At 37.3% G+C, this 20944-nt stretch overlaps 1 protein-coding gene across 1 annotated transcript in view; it reads left to right on the top strand.

The window, feature by feature from the left end:
* The window catches only part of ITGA9 (integrin subunit alpha 9), a 215354-nt gene extending 204928 nt beyond the window's left edge, over positions 1 to 10426 (top strand). The window contains exon 28 of the mRNA XM_084282712.1: positions 10297 to 10426. Within this exon, the coding sequence (XP_084138838.1) occupies positions 10297 to 10395 (99 nt within the window). The 3' untranslated portion in view covers positions 10396 to 10426. The remainder of the gene's footprint in view (positions 1 to 10296) is intronic.
* The last annotated feature ends 10518 nt before the right edge of the window (positions 10427 to 20944 follow it).

Raw genomic sequence — 20944 nt, forward strand, 5'->3', positions numbered from 1 at the left:
ACTACTTGACTTTTTTGATATTTTAGGCTCACTAGGTCTAGAATTAGGCTTTTTCAGTATTATCCTATTACAATAGTAATAACAGTAAGGAAGTCAGGTGATAATTAGGATCTGTGATTCAAAATCAAACCCATATTATCTCCCAAACATGGATGGATCTTCATTATTTATAGCAGCTAAGAAACCTTGAGGGAGTTGAGCAGTGAAAATGCTTGGTTATATGTAGAAATAACAACAATTTCACCAGGCAGAAATTAGGTGGATTGTTTGAGTTTTATGTTCTCAGAGAACAGTCTAAAGTATGTTTTATTTTGCTTCCTTTTCCTGGACCACACTGAGTATTATTAAATATTTTTAGACACCCCCTACCCGCTTAAGACCAAAAGGGCTTGTATTCAGGCAGCAGTGACTCAAATGTTTGGTTGTGGGGTTTTTGTTTGTTTGTTTTTGTTTATTTGTGGGTGTTGTTTGTTTTTGTTTGGGGGGGGGTAGTTGTTATTGTCTGTTTGCTTTTCAGTAGATTGCTTGGATGATTTGCAGTGATTTTTGAACTTTGAATATATGTCACAGGAAAAATTGGGTTTGGACAACTTTACTTTTTATTTTTTCTTAGCCAAGTAAATGGTTAATGCTGCTGTTGTAGCCAAAACATTGCCTTCCCCAGTGGGTTTGCTGGCTACCATGTAATATTTGTTCAACACCCTCAAGAGCAAGGCTGGCAACATTTCAGTGGTGGTGTGTGTCCAGTACTTGTGAAATGCCTTTGTTATCTTTCTGGATAAAATGGTCTATGTAAATGTACAACAATAATAATATTGTGGCCGAGCATTCACTCTGGTCCCAGCATCCTCCAAATGGGAGCAGTGCTTGCCAGGACACTTTGGGAACATCACAGCCATTGAAGCTAATGTAGCTCTCATCCTGGCACCGCAAGAACAAATTGAATCCACTAGCAAGAGAGAGGTCAGGCTGTGGTTCAGAACGTCTTTCTAAAAAGAAAATGATAGCCATCATTTTCAGGAGCCCAAACCAGAAAAAAGAATATGTGTGTAGAATGAAAAATTGCAAATAAGAACCTAAGGTTCCAAGGTTCCCCACTGCTGGAACACAACATGTGTGTTTACTGGAAGCCGTTAGCATCCCTCATACCCAAATGCCAAGAACAGAGAAAATGTGACTTACATAGTCTGAATTCTCTCTTCAAGCTTGGTGTCACAGTGGGAAATGCTGTGTTATGACTTATACCAACCATAGCCATTTCTTCCTGGTTCAGCTAAACCCATGGAAGTTGTTTATTCTGATAATTATGGGCATAGTACAACTTTCATTCAAATATTTTTGGCAGGTCAAATATATCAAAATACAACTGTAAAGCTATTTTTTATTGATTCCAGAAATAGTCTTTAACAGTTAGTCTCTGGTTTTCAAACAAAGCCAGAAATACTTCATCAGTTTTTCTTTTTTTTTTTTTTTCTTTGGAGAGGAAATGGAAAATACGGATTGAGATATATCTTAAATTAATTGCACTTTCAGGAATGATATATCTAATTGCTGTCCCGTTCCCTGCTGAAATTTAAGAAATCAATCTATAGTAATTTGTCCAGACATATCTGCAACAGACATTGTGTTCTCTCCAGTTTTTGAGACTGATAATCAGAGATGAACTTTGGATGATGGCTGTGTTCATTCTACGACTTTTTTTTTTTAAATAAACTACTTAGTAAAATTTTGCAATAGGAAAAGATTTTTAAACTATTTGGAAGTGTTTATGGGTTTTAATGTTGGCTAATTTGCTCTTCGATTACACTTAAAAGTATGCTTGCAACATCTGTCATGCAAGTTACTGTACTAAGTTACTATCCTGCAAGAAGTTCCTGCTTTCATTAAACTCAAGTTGCCAGAACTCATCACTGAAAGATCTTTGAGAGTTCAGTCACAGGAGTTCTCTTTGTTTCTGTAGTATAGAACTTCCTTAGCAAAATATATGCACAAATTAAGCAATTGCCAGGTGAGTATCAGTCATGTCGGAGGCAAACTAGATCTTACCTATGTGGTGAAGATATTCCAAGGGCAGACACCAGAACCACCAGCATTATTCTTCACCTCATTAGCAATCAGATCCATTGAATCCAATGAACAACTCCTGGGAGAAAAGTTGCATGGGAGGAACATGACTGATGACTGGGCTTTGCATTTAGAGTGGGGTGCGATGTAGCCTTGCAGTGTGGATGTACCATACAGATCTTGATATGACTTGTCACACAGTGAATTCCATGTCAAGTACATCAGTGACAACAGCCAAACACATATTCAAAAAATACCAAAATACTAAATTAGATTGTCTACTGGTGTCCATCTCCATGTGCAGTTTTTTCTTTTTTGCGTCTCCTAAAGATGCCTTTTGCATGCATGAGGCTAGTCTGAATTTGTGTATCCATTTTGAGTACTTAGCCTTACTGATGTTTTTTGAAAACTTGGCCTTTGAGACAGACATAAAGCATTTGGTAAAATTAGTAGTTTATTTAATGACTGCATGAGCTCTGTTTATTAATTGACTGGCTGTTCTTAGCAAGAAAAGAGCACTTAATTATTTTTTTTGTTATTATTTTAGCCTCTCAAAGTAAATGCTTACTAAAAAGTGTGTTTTAAAACTGTGCTTATTTTATTACAAAATCACGTAAAATGGATTTCCTTTAAAATCTACAGAGGATTACAAGTCTTCACTCTAGGTACTAATACTAATATCTTGAGTCAGTTTGCTAGGCTGGATGAAAGTAACTTAAAAGTTAGGTGGTATGTTGCAATATTGTCTACACTACTACTTCTTTTCTGAATAGCAACGAACCTCTCCCAGTAAATCAGAATTAAGTACAGTTGCTAGGTGTCAAATTCTTCCCAAGTAGGTAAGTAAAGTGTTTGTAGAGGTGAACTTACCTTTAAGAAAGTTGCTCAACTTCTCTTTGCCTCAGTTCCCTGGCTGCAGAAGGACTTATATACATTGTGTATATAAATGCACACATACCAGCCACTTAGGGAAAAGTGATGTTCGAAGCATGTGTTTATTTGCTTGCACATGTCTCATTGAGCAAATGATGATCTGCATTACAGAAAAGCTAAGGGATTTGCCTCCCAAAAAAGTCAATGAAAGACTGAATAATCAAAGCCAGACCACTGGAGTACTCACAAGCTTACCTTAACCACGATGTCATCCTTCCTCCCAAATACATGGCTTCTCCTTTAACTACAGCCAAAGCCTATGGCTGCATTCCAAACATGCCTTTTCCTCACAGGGGTGCCTGGGCACTGGCAGTTTGCCAGTCCTCTATGGAAAAGCTGATACACAATATCTGTTCATGACCCCTCTGTACTGTGGCAGGGGTGCTTTAATTGGGAGAAAGGAAGTGGTGCATCCTCTTGGAGCTGGCGACCTGCCAGAATTATCCAGGGCCATGCGAACCCAAGTGCAAAGCGTTTTTTTCTCCTACCATCTTGGCAGCAATAAATGAAATGCACTTAAGAAGCAGTGATCTATGTCTGCAAAGGGAAACTTCCAGTCCTAGCAGCACCAGCCTGCTTTTCAGAGATTCAGGGTATCACCACTCTGCTGGCTGGTGACATCTTGGTGGGGATGATGTTCTTGATCTCCCTTTAACTGTGATTAGCTGCATACTCTTTTTTAACTGTGGTATCGTTTGAGAGAAGGGAGAAGAGTTCGTGAGGCATGCACCTCGAAAAGGTGATAAAAGGCTAGGTTAATTCTTTCTAAAGGGTTGCAAGGTAGGTGGCTAGGGACCTCAGCCTAAATTAAAGAGATTGGGTAGTAAAAACTCATGATTCTGGAGCATGTCCAGAGAGATGCCACAAAGCTGGTGAAGGGCCTGGAACACAAGTCCTATGAGGAGCAGGTGAGTGAACTGGGTTTGTTCAGTCTGGAGAAAAGGAGGTTCAGGGGAGACCTTATTGCTCTCTGCAACTGCCTGAAAGGACCATGCGGGGAGCTGGGGGTCAGCCTCTTCTCACAGGTAACTAGTGATAGGACAAGAGGGAATAGCCTCCAGTTGTGCCAGGGGAAGTTCAGGTTGGAAATGAGGAGACATTTCTTCTCAGAAAGAGCAGTCAGGTGTTGGAACAGGTTGCCCAGAGAGGTGGTGGCGTTACCATCCCTGGGGGTGTTCAAGGAAAGGTTGGACATGGTGCTTAGGGACATGGTTTAGCGGGTGACACTAGTAGTAGGGATATGGTTGGACCAGATGATCTTGGAGGTCTTTTCCAACCCTTATGATTCTGTATAAATCCAGACTGTAGATCTTAAGCAGGTATGTCTGGATAGTTCTTATAGTAGATGAAGTAACTGTATAATAGAGAAAAGGTGGTTTGCAATTAAGGCACCAAACCCAAAGTACCTTGTCAAAGCCTAGTTCAATGGGGGTGATTCTTAAATTTTTGTTTCTTAGCTACATGTGTCAGGACTTCATTTGCTTTCTTTACTTGCTGGTTTGCACTGTGGTCAGTAATCTCCATTAGAAGATGTTTGTCAGCGGAGGCATACTGATAAAAGTCAATACTTTTTTTGTGTGTGTGTGCAGCTAAGTACATCATTATGCAGTAGAAATTTAATGAAATATTGCATCTTGCTGATTGACATTAGTGGCAAAATCTCTCATACAATTATGGATTCTGTATGAACATTGTTCACAAACCTATGTTCCTAGCTCAGTTATAGTCTGCAAACACTACTGTAAGTCAAGTCATAATGATATTTTACAGCAGTATGTAGCTGTTCCTATCTTTTTTTTTTTTTTTTTACTTGTTTCTTAATGGAAGATGTTAATGGGAAAAATACTTTTTAAAAGAAATATATAGCATAACCGTTCTTCTACAATCCACATTTCAAAATATTTCTCTTTTTATTTGTTTGGCAGAATGAGTCTCAATGGGTAAGATAAAAATGCTTTAGGCATTTACCCAACAGTAAATATAACAAAGACAGTGGTATTACTTGCACTCTCATCAGCTTTGTTTTTTCCAAACTGTGGATTCAATTTTATTTTGTAATATCCTCATTCTTCAAACGTATTTATTGTTGGCACCCTAGAGAGAGTGCCACAGGATAGTAATGCAGGAAATGTCAGCTAAGTGTTTATACTTTTAGAATTTAGAAAAATACAATTCAGTGACCAGCCTGTGGACATGCAGATGGGAATGCAGAAAGCAGCAGCAGGAAAAAAAAAAAAAGACAATAATTTGTTGTGATGTTAACACTTTGGAATGACTTTGACTGGGGTTTTCAGTTTGTGTCAGTGCTTGAAGAATGCATCTTAATGCGCGTGTTGGTAGATGGGACTTATCGGTGATTTTTAAGGGATTTAAATCTGCCATGGCAGCAGAAGGGAGTTGTGTATGCTAGTGAAAGAGACTTTGAATACTTGAGATTGAATAGATGACTTGACAGTGCTGTTTCATGGCAAGAAATAACTTCACACTATCAGGTGTAATTCTGCAGACTACAAGTAACACAGATTTTCTATTGCTTTGTTGTTCTGTTTTGCCAGGAACATGCTTTCTGCTCAGCATATACTGTAGATGGCAGTAAGGTTACGCTAGAAAAAGGTACACATACTGAAATAACTAAATTAAAGTCTATGTGTAAAAATCTACGGATGGGTTTAGGTTTTAAATCTAAGCCCCCTCCTCCCCCCCCCCTATTTACAGCAGCTCTAATCCTTACTTGCAGCACCTCCAGAAGGGACTGGTCAGTTTTTGTCTATTCTGGTAAATCACCTTGCTATTTCCTTTTTGTTTGGTTCTGCCTGAATTTGTGTGAATTTGTTTAAAAGCAAGAAGACATCCCTTTGCAGTTTATCATGGCAGATGTGAAGCATGACAGTTTGTGGGTTTGCAAATATTTCAGTGTCTCTCTCCTTTTCCAGGTGTAGGGTGTGAATCCATTTTGAGTGCCACTGTAACCTCAAGATTTTGGCCCTATGTTTCCAATGGTTTAAATGTCCCTCTTTCTCCTCTCTCATCTCCACACAGAGGAAAGGATCTGGGACATGGTGCCCTTGGCATGGCAGTTCCCCTCTGGTGAGGTCTTTCAGGTTTAAGAGTAAAAGCATGGTGCAGGCTGAGTAGTGTCCCCCTCCGGAGACCTTTCTTTCATCCACACTGACTCAAAATGCCCAGAACTAAGGGCCTCTTCAGCCTTCCCAAATCATTTTCACTCAACGTTGAAGTGTTGGCTAGGGTTTGCTTTTCTTCTTTCCTACGTTGCCCTTGCTGGCTGGTCTTTCCTCTTCCATTATAACCCTTTATCTTCCCATGGTACTCTCTCCTTGCCTCCTACAAATAGGATCTATTGCTCTTCCTCTGATGAGTACCTTCCCCAGGCACAGGTTCATCATCAGTCCTTTTCTTGGCTGTGGTGGTGTGCATTCACACACTGCATGATGTGGTCATGAATCTGGACTTGGGTGTTCCTTTGCCATATATATACATGTACACACATGTTTATAGAAAAGAAACAATATTAGAGAATCATGGCCCATGAAACAGGCTGGAGACCACTGGTCCACTGAAAACTCAATTTTCACAAATGAGATTACAGCAATAGCTGACAATTTCTCCCCTTTGCCCTGCTTGACGTCCAGCACTGAGTCCTAGCTGTCTTCACTGGGTTTTTTAAGTTCTCTTAAGAGCTTTGCATTAGCACAAAAAATATTAGAGACTATAGGTCTCTGGTGTCATTTCTGCTCCAGTGACAAGAGACAGTATATAATCATCCCGTTGCACCATTTCTGTTGCTTGGGTCCATGTGTCCTCCTCCTTTTTATCCCCTTGTCTCCTCACTACATGTTAAACTAGCTTGTTCTCTCCACCTTGCCACAGGCACTTCTCCGCCATCACCATATGGGTTAATATTGCTGTCATTTTTAATGAAATCAGTTTATTGTAAGGAGATAGATATGTGGGCTGTGTGGTCTCTTGTGAGGCAATGATTATGTTGTGATTCCTTCACTGCCATTCCCAAAAAATCTTTCTGGTGATCAGAGGGCCTTTATCTCATTAAGTGGAAATATGCTGTGTTACTGCTAAGGAACAGTATCCCATAACAAAGCATGCCCTTGCCATCTGGGTATGGCAAATATATCTGATCCCTGACCATTATTTTACGAAGTGTCCAATAAAACAAACAAACAAACAAACAAAAACCTTAAGGTTTGGCTTATCATTTCTATTATGTTTAAATTAAGCCCTCTACATAATTTTGGATTACCTGCAGCACTTACAGCAAGTGACCATACATAGCTTCACAGTGGCACCTGTGGGTGCAGGATTTCATGCTTCATTAATATTTATTAAGGTCTTCAGCTCACCTTTTTGCTCTGCTGGATAGCTATACAAAAGCATTCCGTATCCAGTAACAAAATAGTAGAATACCAAAACTATCATAACCAACTTTTAAAGATAATTCCTGAAGCAGATGTTCACAAACAGACCATTTTTATTAAAATAACAGTGGGATAGAGTTTGCTTTTGTTTGTTTGGCCCTCGAGGAAATTAAAAAGCCCTTCTATAATTTTGATTATAACTTCAAGTGAGGATTTTATTGTACCAAGGATGTGGTTTCATGAAGGATGGAAACCTTAAGGGTTTAAAACCTGTTTTTAAAAGCTACAAATTGAACTTCTCTTGTTAATCTTAGGAATTCAAGTCCCCTGGCAATTTTCTTGTCTATGTGCAGAACTTGTAGGTCTACTATAAAAAACTGATAATACAAAAATGTCACACACTTCTTCAACACATCTGCTACCTGAGCATATGTAAGGTGTATCTGCAGGTTCCACTGACTAAAATAAGTACCTATGATTAATCCTACTGGGACAAATATTGGGACAGCAGAGGTGGAGTAAGTTGTAACTTGTTTTTTTGTTCATTGCCAATAAAACTATACATTGGAGTCTCCATGTTGGAGCATGAAAATCTAAGGAAACTTTTGTTCTTGGCTTTAAGTCTTTGTTGATACAAATTACACTGGCATCAACAGTGAGATTTTACTGGGGTTTTATGACGTTCTTATCTTGAGGATTTATTCCCAAAATGCATCCTTTGCACTGATATAGCTGTATGTATAAGTCAAAATATCACTAGCAATGATATTTTTCTTCTACAGAAGAAGGAACTTGATTTGGCTTTTTTGAACCAAGACTGAAGAACAGAGAACTAGAGACTTCTTTTTATTATTTTTTTCTATATTCCTGAATCCACTGGTCTGAATGGGAAGTGAGGAAGACATGGATGTTCAAAATTCAACAATAACCTTTTGTGAGGACATTATTTGAAAGAGAAAAAACATTATCAGCGTGTTTGTATGTACTGAGCAGCTGATAAAGCTCTGCTTGTGGTGGTTGGGGAGCAGACTATGTTCATAGTCTGTGTACAAGACTATAAACGAATCACTTCTCAGGTCTGATTTCAGTTATCCCTGGTAGCCTCTGGAAGGTTACTTGATCAAACCCTGTAAAATTGAGATTTTAGGCATTTATATATGTGTCTGTCTCTTGTGTATTTGTGAAGTGATTGTAGCTATGTGTGTAAAGCACATCCATGCACTCAGGAGGGTAACAGCTATCGCTGGATTAGTAGCGTGCATCAGGGCTGTGGTCCATGATTACACAAAAAAAGGAACTTGTTAAACTGTGTTTCAGCTTCCCTTCCAACAACACAGTTCTGTGATTCTGTGTATTTGCACAGAAGCTAAATGGTGGAGGTAACAGGCGTTGAAAAGGTGGTGTGTGTCTGGTCTTAAGTTGCCATGAATCCGGGATGTAGTTGGGGCTCACTTGCAAGGACCTGGGCTTTATAGGAAGCTCTGCTGGAAAAGTGCTTTCATCACCTTGAACAAGCCGCCTTCCAAACCCCTGCAAGTTAAAATATACTTAAAGAAAATTAAAATTGCTAAAGAACTGAAGCTAAAAAGTCCGACTTAGCAGAAACTTAGTAGTGACAAAACAGCACAAAATATTCCTACATACAACCAATTTGGGAATAAAAGATGGCAATAACTAGATGATAGAGGAAGTCTAAAGCATCGTGTTTTACCCAGCAGGAGTAAGAAAACAGGTTTGGAGTGGTAGGAGTTACATAAATGTTTAATTAAGATGAACAAAATATTGATTCAGTGGTCTCGATGGTGCACTACTAAACTTGAGGAGTTGTTTTTGAATGCCTACCAAAGTCTGTTATTAAAACAACTTTTGTTTATTTGAAAGACTTATAAAAAAAAAAGAAAAAAGGCAAACAAAAAATCCACAACCACAGAGATATGAGAGGTCTTTATCCAAACTGAAATGAAAACTGCTTCTTTTTTTTTTTTTTTCTCTTAACTAAGTACAGGTTTTTAAGAAACAAGAAGATATGCAGAATGATTATCAGCCTGAAAGCTTGGGGAAGAGCTATTGTTGATGCTCTGCATTTTGTAGGATCAGGCTTGTATTTTGCCTTCTGACCTTACACGACAGGTAGCAATGGCACAAAGATTTCATTTAGCAAAAAGAAAAATCTGAAACTGTTTCCTCCAAAGGATTCTAACGTAAATGATCATTAAATAGAAAATTTGAGATCTGAGTTGACATTGCTGTCAGGAAGAGGAGAATACCTGTAGTTACACAGAAATGGGCTTTTACTTCTAGAAACAGGGGAGCCAAAATGCCAGTGGATGTCTCCAGAGCTGTGTTGGAGCATCAGCAATAGAGCATACTGGCTTTTCTTGAAGAGGGGTTTATGAAAAAAGCAGATAGTTGGAGTTTGGGGATGGCCATATTGAATTTTTCTGATATCTTCTGTTTCATGCATTTGTGGACACTGAGAGCACAGTTCATAAAACTCTGGCAGCCTTTATGTGGAACCCAAGAGCTAGCCTGGTTTTTAGGTTCGTATCTAAAATTTGCATTAGTCTTCATTTGAAACCAATAAACCTGTATCTGCTTTCTCTGGTCTGTGCTTGTTAGAGATATGTTATGTGCTTCTTTTTTTAATCATTTTTTTTAAATTTCACTTTATATAAGAGGAGTCAGAGTAGTTCAGCTATAGGGAGCAGAGTACTTGTGAAGATTTGGGACTCAGTCTGATCTCATACTGATGTAAACAAGGAGCTATGATTCTATGCTTAAAAATTATATATTGATACCTGTGCTATTTTCTTTTTTTTTCTTTTTTTTTTTTTTTAATTTTCTGACAGTGTAAGTTCCAATTTAATGATGCTGTTACTTACCACTGTAATCTCTTTTTGATTTACAGATGGGCTTCTTCCGCCGGAGGTACAAAGAAATTATTGAGGCTGAAAAGAACAGAAAGGAAAATGAAGATAGTTGGGACTGGGTCCAGAAAAATCAGTGAACTGCCCACAAAAATGAAAAGCCCAGTCATGTGACACGCCCTTGCTAGCCTATAGGTCCTGCTCTCATATCTTCCATATGTGGAAGAAGGAATCTTCTCCAGATTTTTCGGAGGCCCCATTGATGCTGTGTCCTTATCACTCTAACAAGCTAGGGAACATATCCTGAGGCAACCACTGCGGCAATGTCGGGTGACTGGAGCAATTTACACTTCATATAAGAGCTGAACTTTGAACTTTGGTAACCAAGCTGCAGTGCAGAGCAATATTTATGAATCCAACTCTGTGGTATACCCTCAGGGGAAGACTGTTACCTAAAAATATTTTTTATAAATATAAGCTTTTTATATTGATTATGTCTTTATATTTGTATCAATGTTTTATAGTTTCTATTGAATAGCTATATAGTTCACTCAAGCACTGATATCTGGCTAAATCCTTGGAATTACATATATGTCTATATAAATCCTATTGTACTTTTAAACTTCAATGCAAGAGACAAGAAAGATTTTCAGATAAAAGTAGATGGAAATGTCATATGCTTAATTCACAAGGCTTGGTAATATTGTATATAGACCATTTAATGGCAATAAGCCAAAATCTTTTATCTGTCTCTTTTTGAGTTGAATTTGGTGTTTGATTTATAAACTAAACAACCTTAAGCATTATACATATGTGGTGTTCTGTATTTGAGTCTATACTTCACCGACCTAAATGGGAGAGGATGAAAATGTTTCCTTGGTGACATGTAGCAAGACTTTTAGCTCACCTTGTATCACTAAAGAAAGCATAAAATAATGTTTTCCTTTTGGAAGTTTTCTCTTGCAGTCTCTAGTATTGTGGTCTAGGACTGGACAGTTGAGATACCAAAAGGATGTAATTGGGCCAAGTACTGTAGCATTGATAAAGTCCTTGGAATTAAAAAAAGAAATAAAAAAAAAAAAGGAAAGAAGAAAAAAAATTAAAAAAAAAAAAAGATGGAGACTTATTAATGTTAAGAAGGATGTTTTTTAAGCTACTGTCAATGATTGCGACCTGTTGCTGTCAAAGCAAAAAAGCAAGTGATGAATTAATGCAAGTTATGACCATTATACCTGCCTTGTGAGTTTTATACACAAGTCATGAGTTTGTTTATATGATAATTTTGGGAGAGATAAGTAGATGCAAGCATTAAAATGTTCTTTGGATCTTGAGATTCCCTATGTGGGTGTTCCTAGTACAGAATGTCATTCATTCATCAAACGTTAAGAAGGAAGTTAGTCAAGGTGTAGATGTTATTGAATCTCAGATTGCCACTTTGTTCATTGGTAATTCCTTAGAAAACTTTTTTTTTTTTTTTTTAATTGAAAGACACTTTTTTTGCCATATGTCTTCAAAAAGCTCTTGGATTTTTGACTAGAAACAGTCGAATTCTGTGAAAACTTGGGTTTAGGTTCTATTTGTACTTTGCACCTTGTGTAAATAAGAAGTAATTGTGTTAGTATAAAATTCGTCTAAGGGAAAGGAGGATCAAGTTCTATGATAGAAAATGAAGGATTAACGGGAATGAATGGTGGCAGGAAATGTTTCCTCACATAAGGGTAAAGTAAAAGAACTGCCGGATGTTTGGAAACCTGAATATAGGGCACATGCAAGAAATCTGTCTGAAAACATGCCTAATTCTTGCTCTTCCTTGCAAATTCATTTACAGCTTTAAATTTTGAAAAAATAACCTGCTTCCTGTTTGTCCCCCCCAACCCCCGACATTAATTGCCTCCTATTACTACAGTATTGATCAATAGTTATTCACTTAACTATCTGCACCCATTAGGCAGAAGATGGTTCTTAAATGAATGAAGCATATCGATTTGTATGACCAAAAAAAAAAAAAAAGCTATTAGTCTATTTGATTATCTTTCTTAAAATAAATTATTGTTGATTTGACAGATCTGGTATAGTAAGTGATCATTTAAGCTAGAATCTGAAAAAAAAAACTGCTGAGAACAAATCCTGCTATAACCACATGTAGTGGACTGCACATTTTGCATCAGAGTGCAAAACCAGAAGGCTCATAGCCTTTGACTGCACTATTATATTAGAGACTATAGAATTTTTCACAGTATGATTCTTCTGATATCACTTAGGTTTGTTTTTTTGTTTGTTTGTTTGTTTTTGCTAGGAGTATTTAGACCTCATGTATCTATTTTTTCTGTAGTTGTAAAATACCTAAGAATGTCAGATGAAAGTTAGGCATGAAATTGATTCATAAGTATGAATTGAGTAAGAAATTGCTTAAAATATTTTCTGAAAAGCAAGTAATGAGTCCATTTATTTAGCTGCAATATTTTTCAACATCTGAGTTCTTTAAAATTGAGTTAAAAAAAAAAAAAAAAAGAAAGAAAAAAAGATTTGAAAGTGAATACCCTGAAAAAAAAATAATTCAGGGGACAAGAGAAACAAGTTGTGAATTTAAACTGATTTTGAAAAGTTTCCATCAAAAAAAATGAGGAAATTTAATTGGAAAAATTGAAATGCCTCCATGGCATTTCCACTTTTTAAACAAAAATGACTTTCAGAAATGTTTCATTTCAATATTTTAAGAATAGCTCTTTCTTTGAAACATCTTTTAAAAGTGTTTGAAGAAGAGAGTTAAAAAAGGTGAAATATCTATTATTCATCCTGCACAAGTCCTCACTTAAAGAAAATCAAGGCACTGGACAGATTAGTGAAAATAATCCATATATTCTTAGTATCATCACTGTTATGTACTAAGTAGTTCCGTTCTCACACATGCTTTTGTTTTTCTATGTATACACGTGCCTTTTTTTTTTTTTCCAAATTACAGAATTGCTCTTGCTTAGTTCCAGTTATGAGTGAGAGTCAGATTTGACAATGAAATGTACCAATACTTAGTATTACAATCCTATAGGTGCATCTTTCCACTCTTTATAGAAGCAGAGGAAAAAAAAAAAAAAAAAAAAAAAAAAAGGAAAGGAACGAAAAGAAAGGGAAGCCAAACAAAGTACCCACTATCAATTGTTTGCAATCAGTTTCAAAATCTTATGAAAATGTAGTGTACTTCAAGAATGTATAGAAAATCACTGTGCTGTGTTCAGCTGTTTTTTATTTCAATTAAAAAATATATAATGTAATTGTATCAAAATGTAGAGGCGTGGTTACTTTGGAAATTGCTTCTAGGGCTCTGGAAGTTACCATCTGTCATCTGCTTGTTAGTTCCTTTGTGCTGTACCGCTCACGCAGTAGGGCTGGTGGAAGTCATTGTATGGGTTCTCCCAGTTAATCCATTTCAGAACTAAGTCATTGTTTGTCTTGGACAACTTCATCAAAAAGTTTGTTGAATTGGCATTGCTTTATTATTTTTTCTTTTCCATGTAAAAGGCTCACTTTGCACTGGCTGTAAGCTATGCAGGTGGAAGCTTAGAAGTGGGGCATTAACATTTTCAAATGTGTCATCTAGCACCTGAGAGGTCTTTTATTTTAACCCTAAAGTTATTTCTGTAATGTGTAGATGTCTTCTTTCCAATACAGTTGGAAACAACTTTCCCTTACAGTTGCTTTTAGGGCAGGAAGAAAACAATCTCAGAAAATATGAAAGGAAAAAAATGTCAAGGGAAAATTCACTTAATGCAGAACCCATACTGTTGCAACCCCATTTACTCTCTATCTTCAAGATGGATTTCAAGAAGGGGATCACAGTTCTTTCATAGTTTAGCACAGGGGCGAATTTTACTTCCCAAGAGCTGAGAGCATTTGCCACTTCTCACAGCATGCTTTGTGTGCATTTCATTTGCAAACCAAAGTTCTGCTCTTGGTAGTGAATTTCTGTCAGTTCACTGCAAGCAGCAGCAGGGCTGAGTGTTCTGAGACTGTTTTGGGAATGCCCTGGTATTTGGCCATTACTGTTAATAAAAATACTAGGTATGTTCTACTGAATAAACCTACAATAAGTTTTTTTTTTTTTTTTTTTTCTGAATAAAACTTGCATTATCTGAGAGAGAAACTGTGCTTGATGTGAATCTCAAGCCCTTGAACCACTTGAACAATACTTTTGTCTCAAAGTGGGAAAGGTTTTTCTCAATGCCTAGCATACCAAGTGAGGACAGCCCTCTCTACCTTGATACATGAAAAAGAAGGGCCCTACCTACAAGTCAGTCATGTGCGAGTAATTTGGCTTGCTGAAAGCAACAGTTGCACAAAGATTGTGTTTGGCAATATTTAGTATTGACTTTCTTGAATGTCTTCTGTTTATGGGCACATTTTGGAGTCTTGCACAAGTTTCAAGCATAGTATCCATGTGATGTGGGAATATATAATATTGCTTTAAGGATTAAGGGAGTCATAGAACTAATTTCTATGTTTGTCCAAGTCCAAACAGATGCTAAGTGTTCTTGGATAAAAATGAAAGTAGGACTTGGTTCCTTTACTGTACATTCATTAAACTGGCATAAAGACTATAATGGCTTTTGGAGCATGGTTTGCGTATGCAGTAGGGTACCGGCATCATCATCTTTTTCTTAGAATGTCACTCCTTATGTATTGTAAAATTGTATGTCTTTTTGTGAACTTGTGGTTGGAAGAATGTGTTCACTCTTATTGATGTCACCTGTATTTAGAAGCTCATGTTCACCTGTATTCTAATTCACTTGCACTGTTTTGGAAATGTCAGGTTTACAAAAATACAACTTTTTTTTTTTTGAATAAAAAGTGGCTGCAAAATTATGCTAATAATATCATTTTGTCACTTCTTGTCTTGTCCAGCTCAAGTATTTTTCTATTAATTAGGTGAGACATTTTCACATGTATGTTTGGATTAAATGGTATGTGCATGTGTTTATCTGCTTGTGGATAGTAGATGTCTTTTACTGTCATTCAAAGCTTTGTATAAAACCTAGGTGTTTGGGGACTAAGACTATAATTAGCTTGACTACAATATTGTTAGCCCATGGAAATAAAATAACAGCAGTGAGAATTGTTTATATTCCAACAGTATTGCTCCTTCAACATGAAATAAAACCCGTGGTGGTGACATTGCCCTATGTTAAGAGTGTTAACCTGTGCAACTTTGAATTCTGTTCAAAACTGTATGAATCTGGATGAAGGTGAAGTTACTCATTTTCACATATATATATATTATATATATTTTTTATTTTATTTTTTTCCTGCAAGGATTTGTATTTCATAAGTAGTTAAATAATATATTTGATATATTTTCTTCAACTCCATTCATCCCCATGCTTACTCTATCAAGGGTAAGAAGCTGATGAGAAGCCGTAAAAAAAGCTGATTTATTTCTATAGCTATAATGTCTCTTTTTGTATTTCTAATACCTATTAAGAGGTTCCATCAGTGTTTTCTTCTCATTTTGAGGATGGATGGAACTTCAGTGGTAAAACATGAACTGACCTGAACCTTCATTTGAAAATCAGACTGGAAAACTGAACGTGCAATTTCAGGCTATCCCTTTCCTTATTTTCTAGACCGTTCTCTGCTTTTTTTTTGGAGACCCTCTGTGTAAGTGCCTACATGTTCTCCAGACATACAGAAACCTTCTGTTTCCTCTGCTTCATGTGGTCAGCTAAAGATCTAAGAACTGACTGGGCAGGGTTAGGACCTACCCTGTGACTCAGAGTATGTTTCTACTGGTGGAAGACCATGGCTCCATGTATCACACTGGCATTAGGAGTGCTCCAAGTAGATGTGGGTCCTGGCATGTAGGTAGCAGCCTTCAAACTAAAACAAATGTTCTCAGTCCAGAAAGCTTTCTTCGGGGCAAAGCAAGCATCGCTGAGTAAATGGAGTAGGAGGATGCTGCTGCAGAAAGGAATGCAAGGCACGGTTTGCTTTTGAAGATTAGTGGAAGCTTCAGTGCAGCAGCAGCTAAAATAAAAACCAGAAGCTTTGAGAGGTACTAATACGTTGTTACGGTGAGAGCATGTATATTTGTGGAAGCAGGCTGTGGCTTTCCCTCCTGGGGAAGGAGGATTGATGAGCTAATACTGCCCCCTGTGGGGCTTGCTTGCCTTTTTTCTTTTTTATGAGCAGAGAACAGAAGATTTTGTGTTCTCCCGTCGACTTAAGTGGTTTTTAAGAACTTCTTAGGAGCCCTATGACAACGCGGCTTTGCTTTAGAAAACAGAGATGTCTCAAGCCTGAAGCCTTTTGGAGATTTATTTGCAGATTGAGTAGTCCTAGGTAATGTGTTTTGGTTTTGATTAAAATTTTGACTGCCAGAATGGCTAAGGAAAGTGTTGTGGGAGTCACAACAGGTGCAAAGTAGATCCTATGGTCCTCTGGCCTTGGTTGGCTTGCCAGCAGAATTAAGATATGACAAAAGCACTTTTTTTTTTTTTTTTTAAAAAAAAAAGATTAAGATGCACAATACAATCTGAAGAGAGACCAGAGAAACCACATCTAAGGTTCTGTGTAAATGGCTGCAAATGGAGATTTTTATTTGAAAGCATTTTTGACAGAGATAAAGTGGAATAGTGGGGAAATGAGTTATCTTAACACAGGGCCAATGGAAATTAGTTTTTAATTTAGCCACGTTTTAATTTCCTGTGACTGTTTAGAAATATCAATTCTGAATTTCCAGTACATTTCTTCTTTGCTTTTGATGTAGTTAGTGTCATTTTAATGCCTGAACTTCTAGATGTGCAATGTTTTGGTAAGTTAACCAGCAGTTCAACACCTGTAAAGAATCAGAAATTAATGAAGTAGTAACTGTGAGCAGAAAGTTCTCTGCTGCAGCCATGTATTGAGATATGGTGTATTGACTTTCATGAAATTATTCTAGGTTTATACTAACACAAGTGAAAAGGGACTTAGACAGACTCCCTTGAAGCTGGAGGACACACATCATGAGACAAGCTTTGCACTAATCTGCATAAGTGGCAATGTACAGTAATTTCTGTCATTGAAATAGTATTCCTCTGGGTTTGCTATCTGAGAGCTGTGTAATTCAATCCTAATGATGTTGCTCCATGCTATATTCAGAAAGAGAAAAGGAACAGTAAAGGAGGTGATCACTTCAGCAGAAAGAGCACTTCATAGATAGGGTATAATCTGTCCTACACCAGATTCTCAATGGAGATGGGGCCGTTGAGAAGTGGATACAATCTGCCCCCTTACCTTTATTGAACTTGAGAACTCAGGCTGGTGGCTAAAATTCCTACTATTTATTAAGACAGATTTTGCTCTGTTGATTTTAAGAGAATGGCACAGAACAGGAAGCTGGCAATAAATTGTTCACCTAGTAAGAGATCAGAATACCTCTTCAACGTTAAATTCATGATGCTGAGTCTTTGATGGAAGGTGGAGGATGAGAGATTGCATCCAACAGTGTAAGAAAATAAAAGTTGTTTGTAAAACTGCCAAATGCCAACATGAAGATAGGGTATTGTTGCCCTGTTTCTTAGTTTCTTAGCTCAAGACTGTGTCCATGATGTGACTTCATCAATGGAGAGGCCCATGCTTTACCCTGGCCAGTTGGCATGTGTACAATAACCTTGTCTCATACTCCGCTGCCTGCACAGCTGTGCTTGTCCCACACTCATTAGTCATACAGAAACTACTGACTTTTTCACCTGATCTCTTCTTAATTTCTTCCTCTGCTTTGTAAGTGTTGATTACCCCTTTCTCTCTTTTTGTCTAAATAGGAGAGCTACCTTAAATTTAAGTGATTTTTTTTTTTCCCCTCTAACTTGCACTTAGTTTGAAATATGCCATTTTTGTTTCAGGTCTGAAGAAAGGTTTGTCCTTCTGAAAACTTGGCAGTTTCCCCAACTACATCCATAGTTTTAAGGACTGCAGGAAGTTCTCTTGGGCACGGTGGTCCTTTCCTTGGCTTGCTTTTCATCTAAGTTGAAATGTACACTATCAAATCCCCAATGAACATGGAATCTGAAGTAGATAGATACACAGAGACCTGTGCATGTGACTGAAGCTTTTTTTTTGAAAGCAGACAAATCATACAAAAAGGCCAAGCCTGCCAAAGCCTCAGCCCATCAGAATAATGTAAACATTTTGTTTGGAAATTCTGAAATGCAATTTAGGAGCATGGGATTGGAAGGTCCTCAAGTCCAGTCTCCTATTTTCTTTGGCGACTACTCCATGTATTTCCTTTCTTGAACTAACTGAACAAGATCCAGTCAAACCACTTAAATTTCTTTTCCTTATTATTCTTGCTAAAAGACTATTCTAGCACCTCATTTTGATGCTGCTGTTAATGGTAATTTTCATCCCTATTTGTTCTCATGCCAACACAGTCTTTTTAACTTAAATAGTTCCCTTCCTTCCTTCCTGTTATGAGTTGATCTTTTTTGAATATGGGTAGCCATAAGAAGACACTGTTTTGTACACAGATTATTGAATGCCTTGTCTATTGTTTTGTACATCACAGGTACGTAAGTCTGGCTTGGGAGTTGCCAGCTCTCTCTGAGATGTCTTGAACAATGAGAGACATTGAAAACTCAAGCACAAGGGACCTTTCTCAAGGGTTTTTCATCTAGAGGCCTGAAGAGTCTGGAACCTAAGCATCATATGTGCCCTGTGGAGGAGGTTGTTATGAAAAGAAGTGATCCATTCCATGGCTGTACCTGGAACTGCAGTTCCTTGGAGCATAATGCTTCCTGCTAGGTAAACTGGAGAGGAACCGGGGAGATTCTTCATATGAGGCTTTGGCTGTATTTTGGCAGAAGTTAACTGAAACCAGTGTGTGTGTAGATATAGGTATAGATAAAAGCACAAAGCATTTTGATTTCAACAAGTTAGTATTTTCATCAGAGGCCTGCCAACTAGTGCTGACCATTTTTAAGGTGACCAAGGGACCTTACTTATGCTTGGAGTTTTAATGAAGTTGTCATGTATTCAAGGCATCATTAATTATTGTCTAGTTAATTACAGCAAGGTGGTACAGGTAGAAAAGAGCGCTCTGAAGTGTTGTTGTTGTCAATTATAGCTGACAATTAGGGGGCCAGGTACATGTTTTATTTAACAAGATAAATATTTCCCCAGATGTTGAGTATCTGTAAGTTCATAACCACACAGCTATTTGTTATCTGATAAGCCAAAATCACCTTCAGTAGGTATTCATTTAAGATGGTTCTGTTTTTGTGTAGTAAGAATGGCTTATTTTGATGACAGCTAACAAAAGCTGACATATACTATGAAAGGGACAGTGTTAGTTATCAAACATTTCTGTTTGGAATAATCTTGTCTTCAATAAACTGAAAAATTAAAATGGCCGAAATGTAAATGGGTCTTAAAACCCACATATATTTTTCCACATACAGAAAAAGTGATGCAGGCTAAGTGCCACAGAAGAATCTGGAGTTATCTTTTTGCATATTAACTTCTTATAACAGTTAACTATTTATGTTGTTATTCTTTGGTAGACTAGCACTGGGTTTAAGCTAAAACTTACGGAAATGGTTCACATACTCTGTTCAATGAAGTTTCAATTAATTAAGATTCTGATTTAATTCAGCTTTCCATTTGTATATTTATTGTATTTATAACTATAAATCTTTATAGATAGTTTTGTAGTGCCTGGCGTAGTGAATTCCAGATGGATTAGAGGGTTTTTATAATGATACAGTATGCTACCTTTCTCATGAATTAGAAATGCATCCACCTTTATGTTGGCAGAATTGTCTGCCCTCACTGGTTAGGGAGTGTTTATGTGAATTGGGACAACTGGGGTGTAGCCAATGCATAGGCAAATACTCAGACTTCACCTCACTGATTTTGCTTTCAATGGGAAACTGACTGCCATGTAAAAAAAAAAAAATCCACTAATAGTTATTAAAAATAAAATATATCACCTCTCACTCAGGAAATCCCAGTGATTTCTACACTTGAAACAGGACAAATATTCTGGGGAAATGTCACTCCCCACATAGTCTGACCTTTGTTCTTGTTGTATGGCCCCAGACTGTTGGAGACAGGATGCTGGGCAAAACGGACCTTAGGTTGGTGCAGAGTAGGCATTTCTACATCCTCATGGCTTTTAAGGAGCCTCCATCAGCAGAGCAGGCACAGGAAATTGTCCAGATGAGCTATGGCACCAGAGAACAGCTTTGGCTTCCTGAAGGAGAGGTTTTGCTTTGTTTTGGTGGTAGTAGTAATAGTAATAATAATAATAATTATTTCCATATAAGTTAAAAAAAAAAAACCCTAACATTCTATATAAGTTAAATGTCATTTTAGTCACAATAATAGACAATAGAGAATAAGAAAGACTGAGAAAAACATTTTTTGTGCTTCATCTTTTTTATTTTTTTTATTACTTGACATTTGTGTCTTTCCTGTTGCAGTTGGAGAGTGAATTACTGCAACAGTTCTTCTGTCACCCCCAAAATACCTCCCAAGAAAATCACTATTTCATACTAAACATATGAGAGGCTCCCAATATCAAATATCCCAAGTATCACGTATCAAATACTCCTAATATCCAGTTTCCCAATATCATTTTGTATCATCTCAAAATTCACCCAAATGATAACTAAACATTCTGTTTATTTTCATCATTGAAAGTTTTTGCTCCTTCCAGCA

The sequence above is a fragment of the Netta rufina genome (genome assembly GCF_964035555.1).
Source record: "Netta rufina genome assembly, chromosome: 2".
In the NCBI taxonomy this organism is placed as follows: Eukaryota; Metazoa; Chordata; class Aves; order Anseriformes; family Anatidae; genus Netta; species Netta rufina.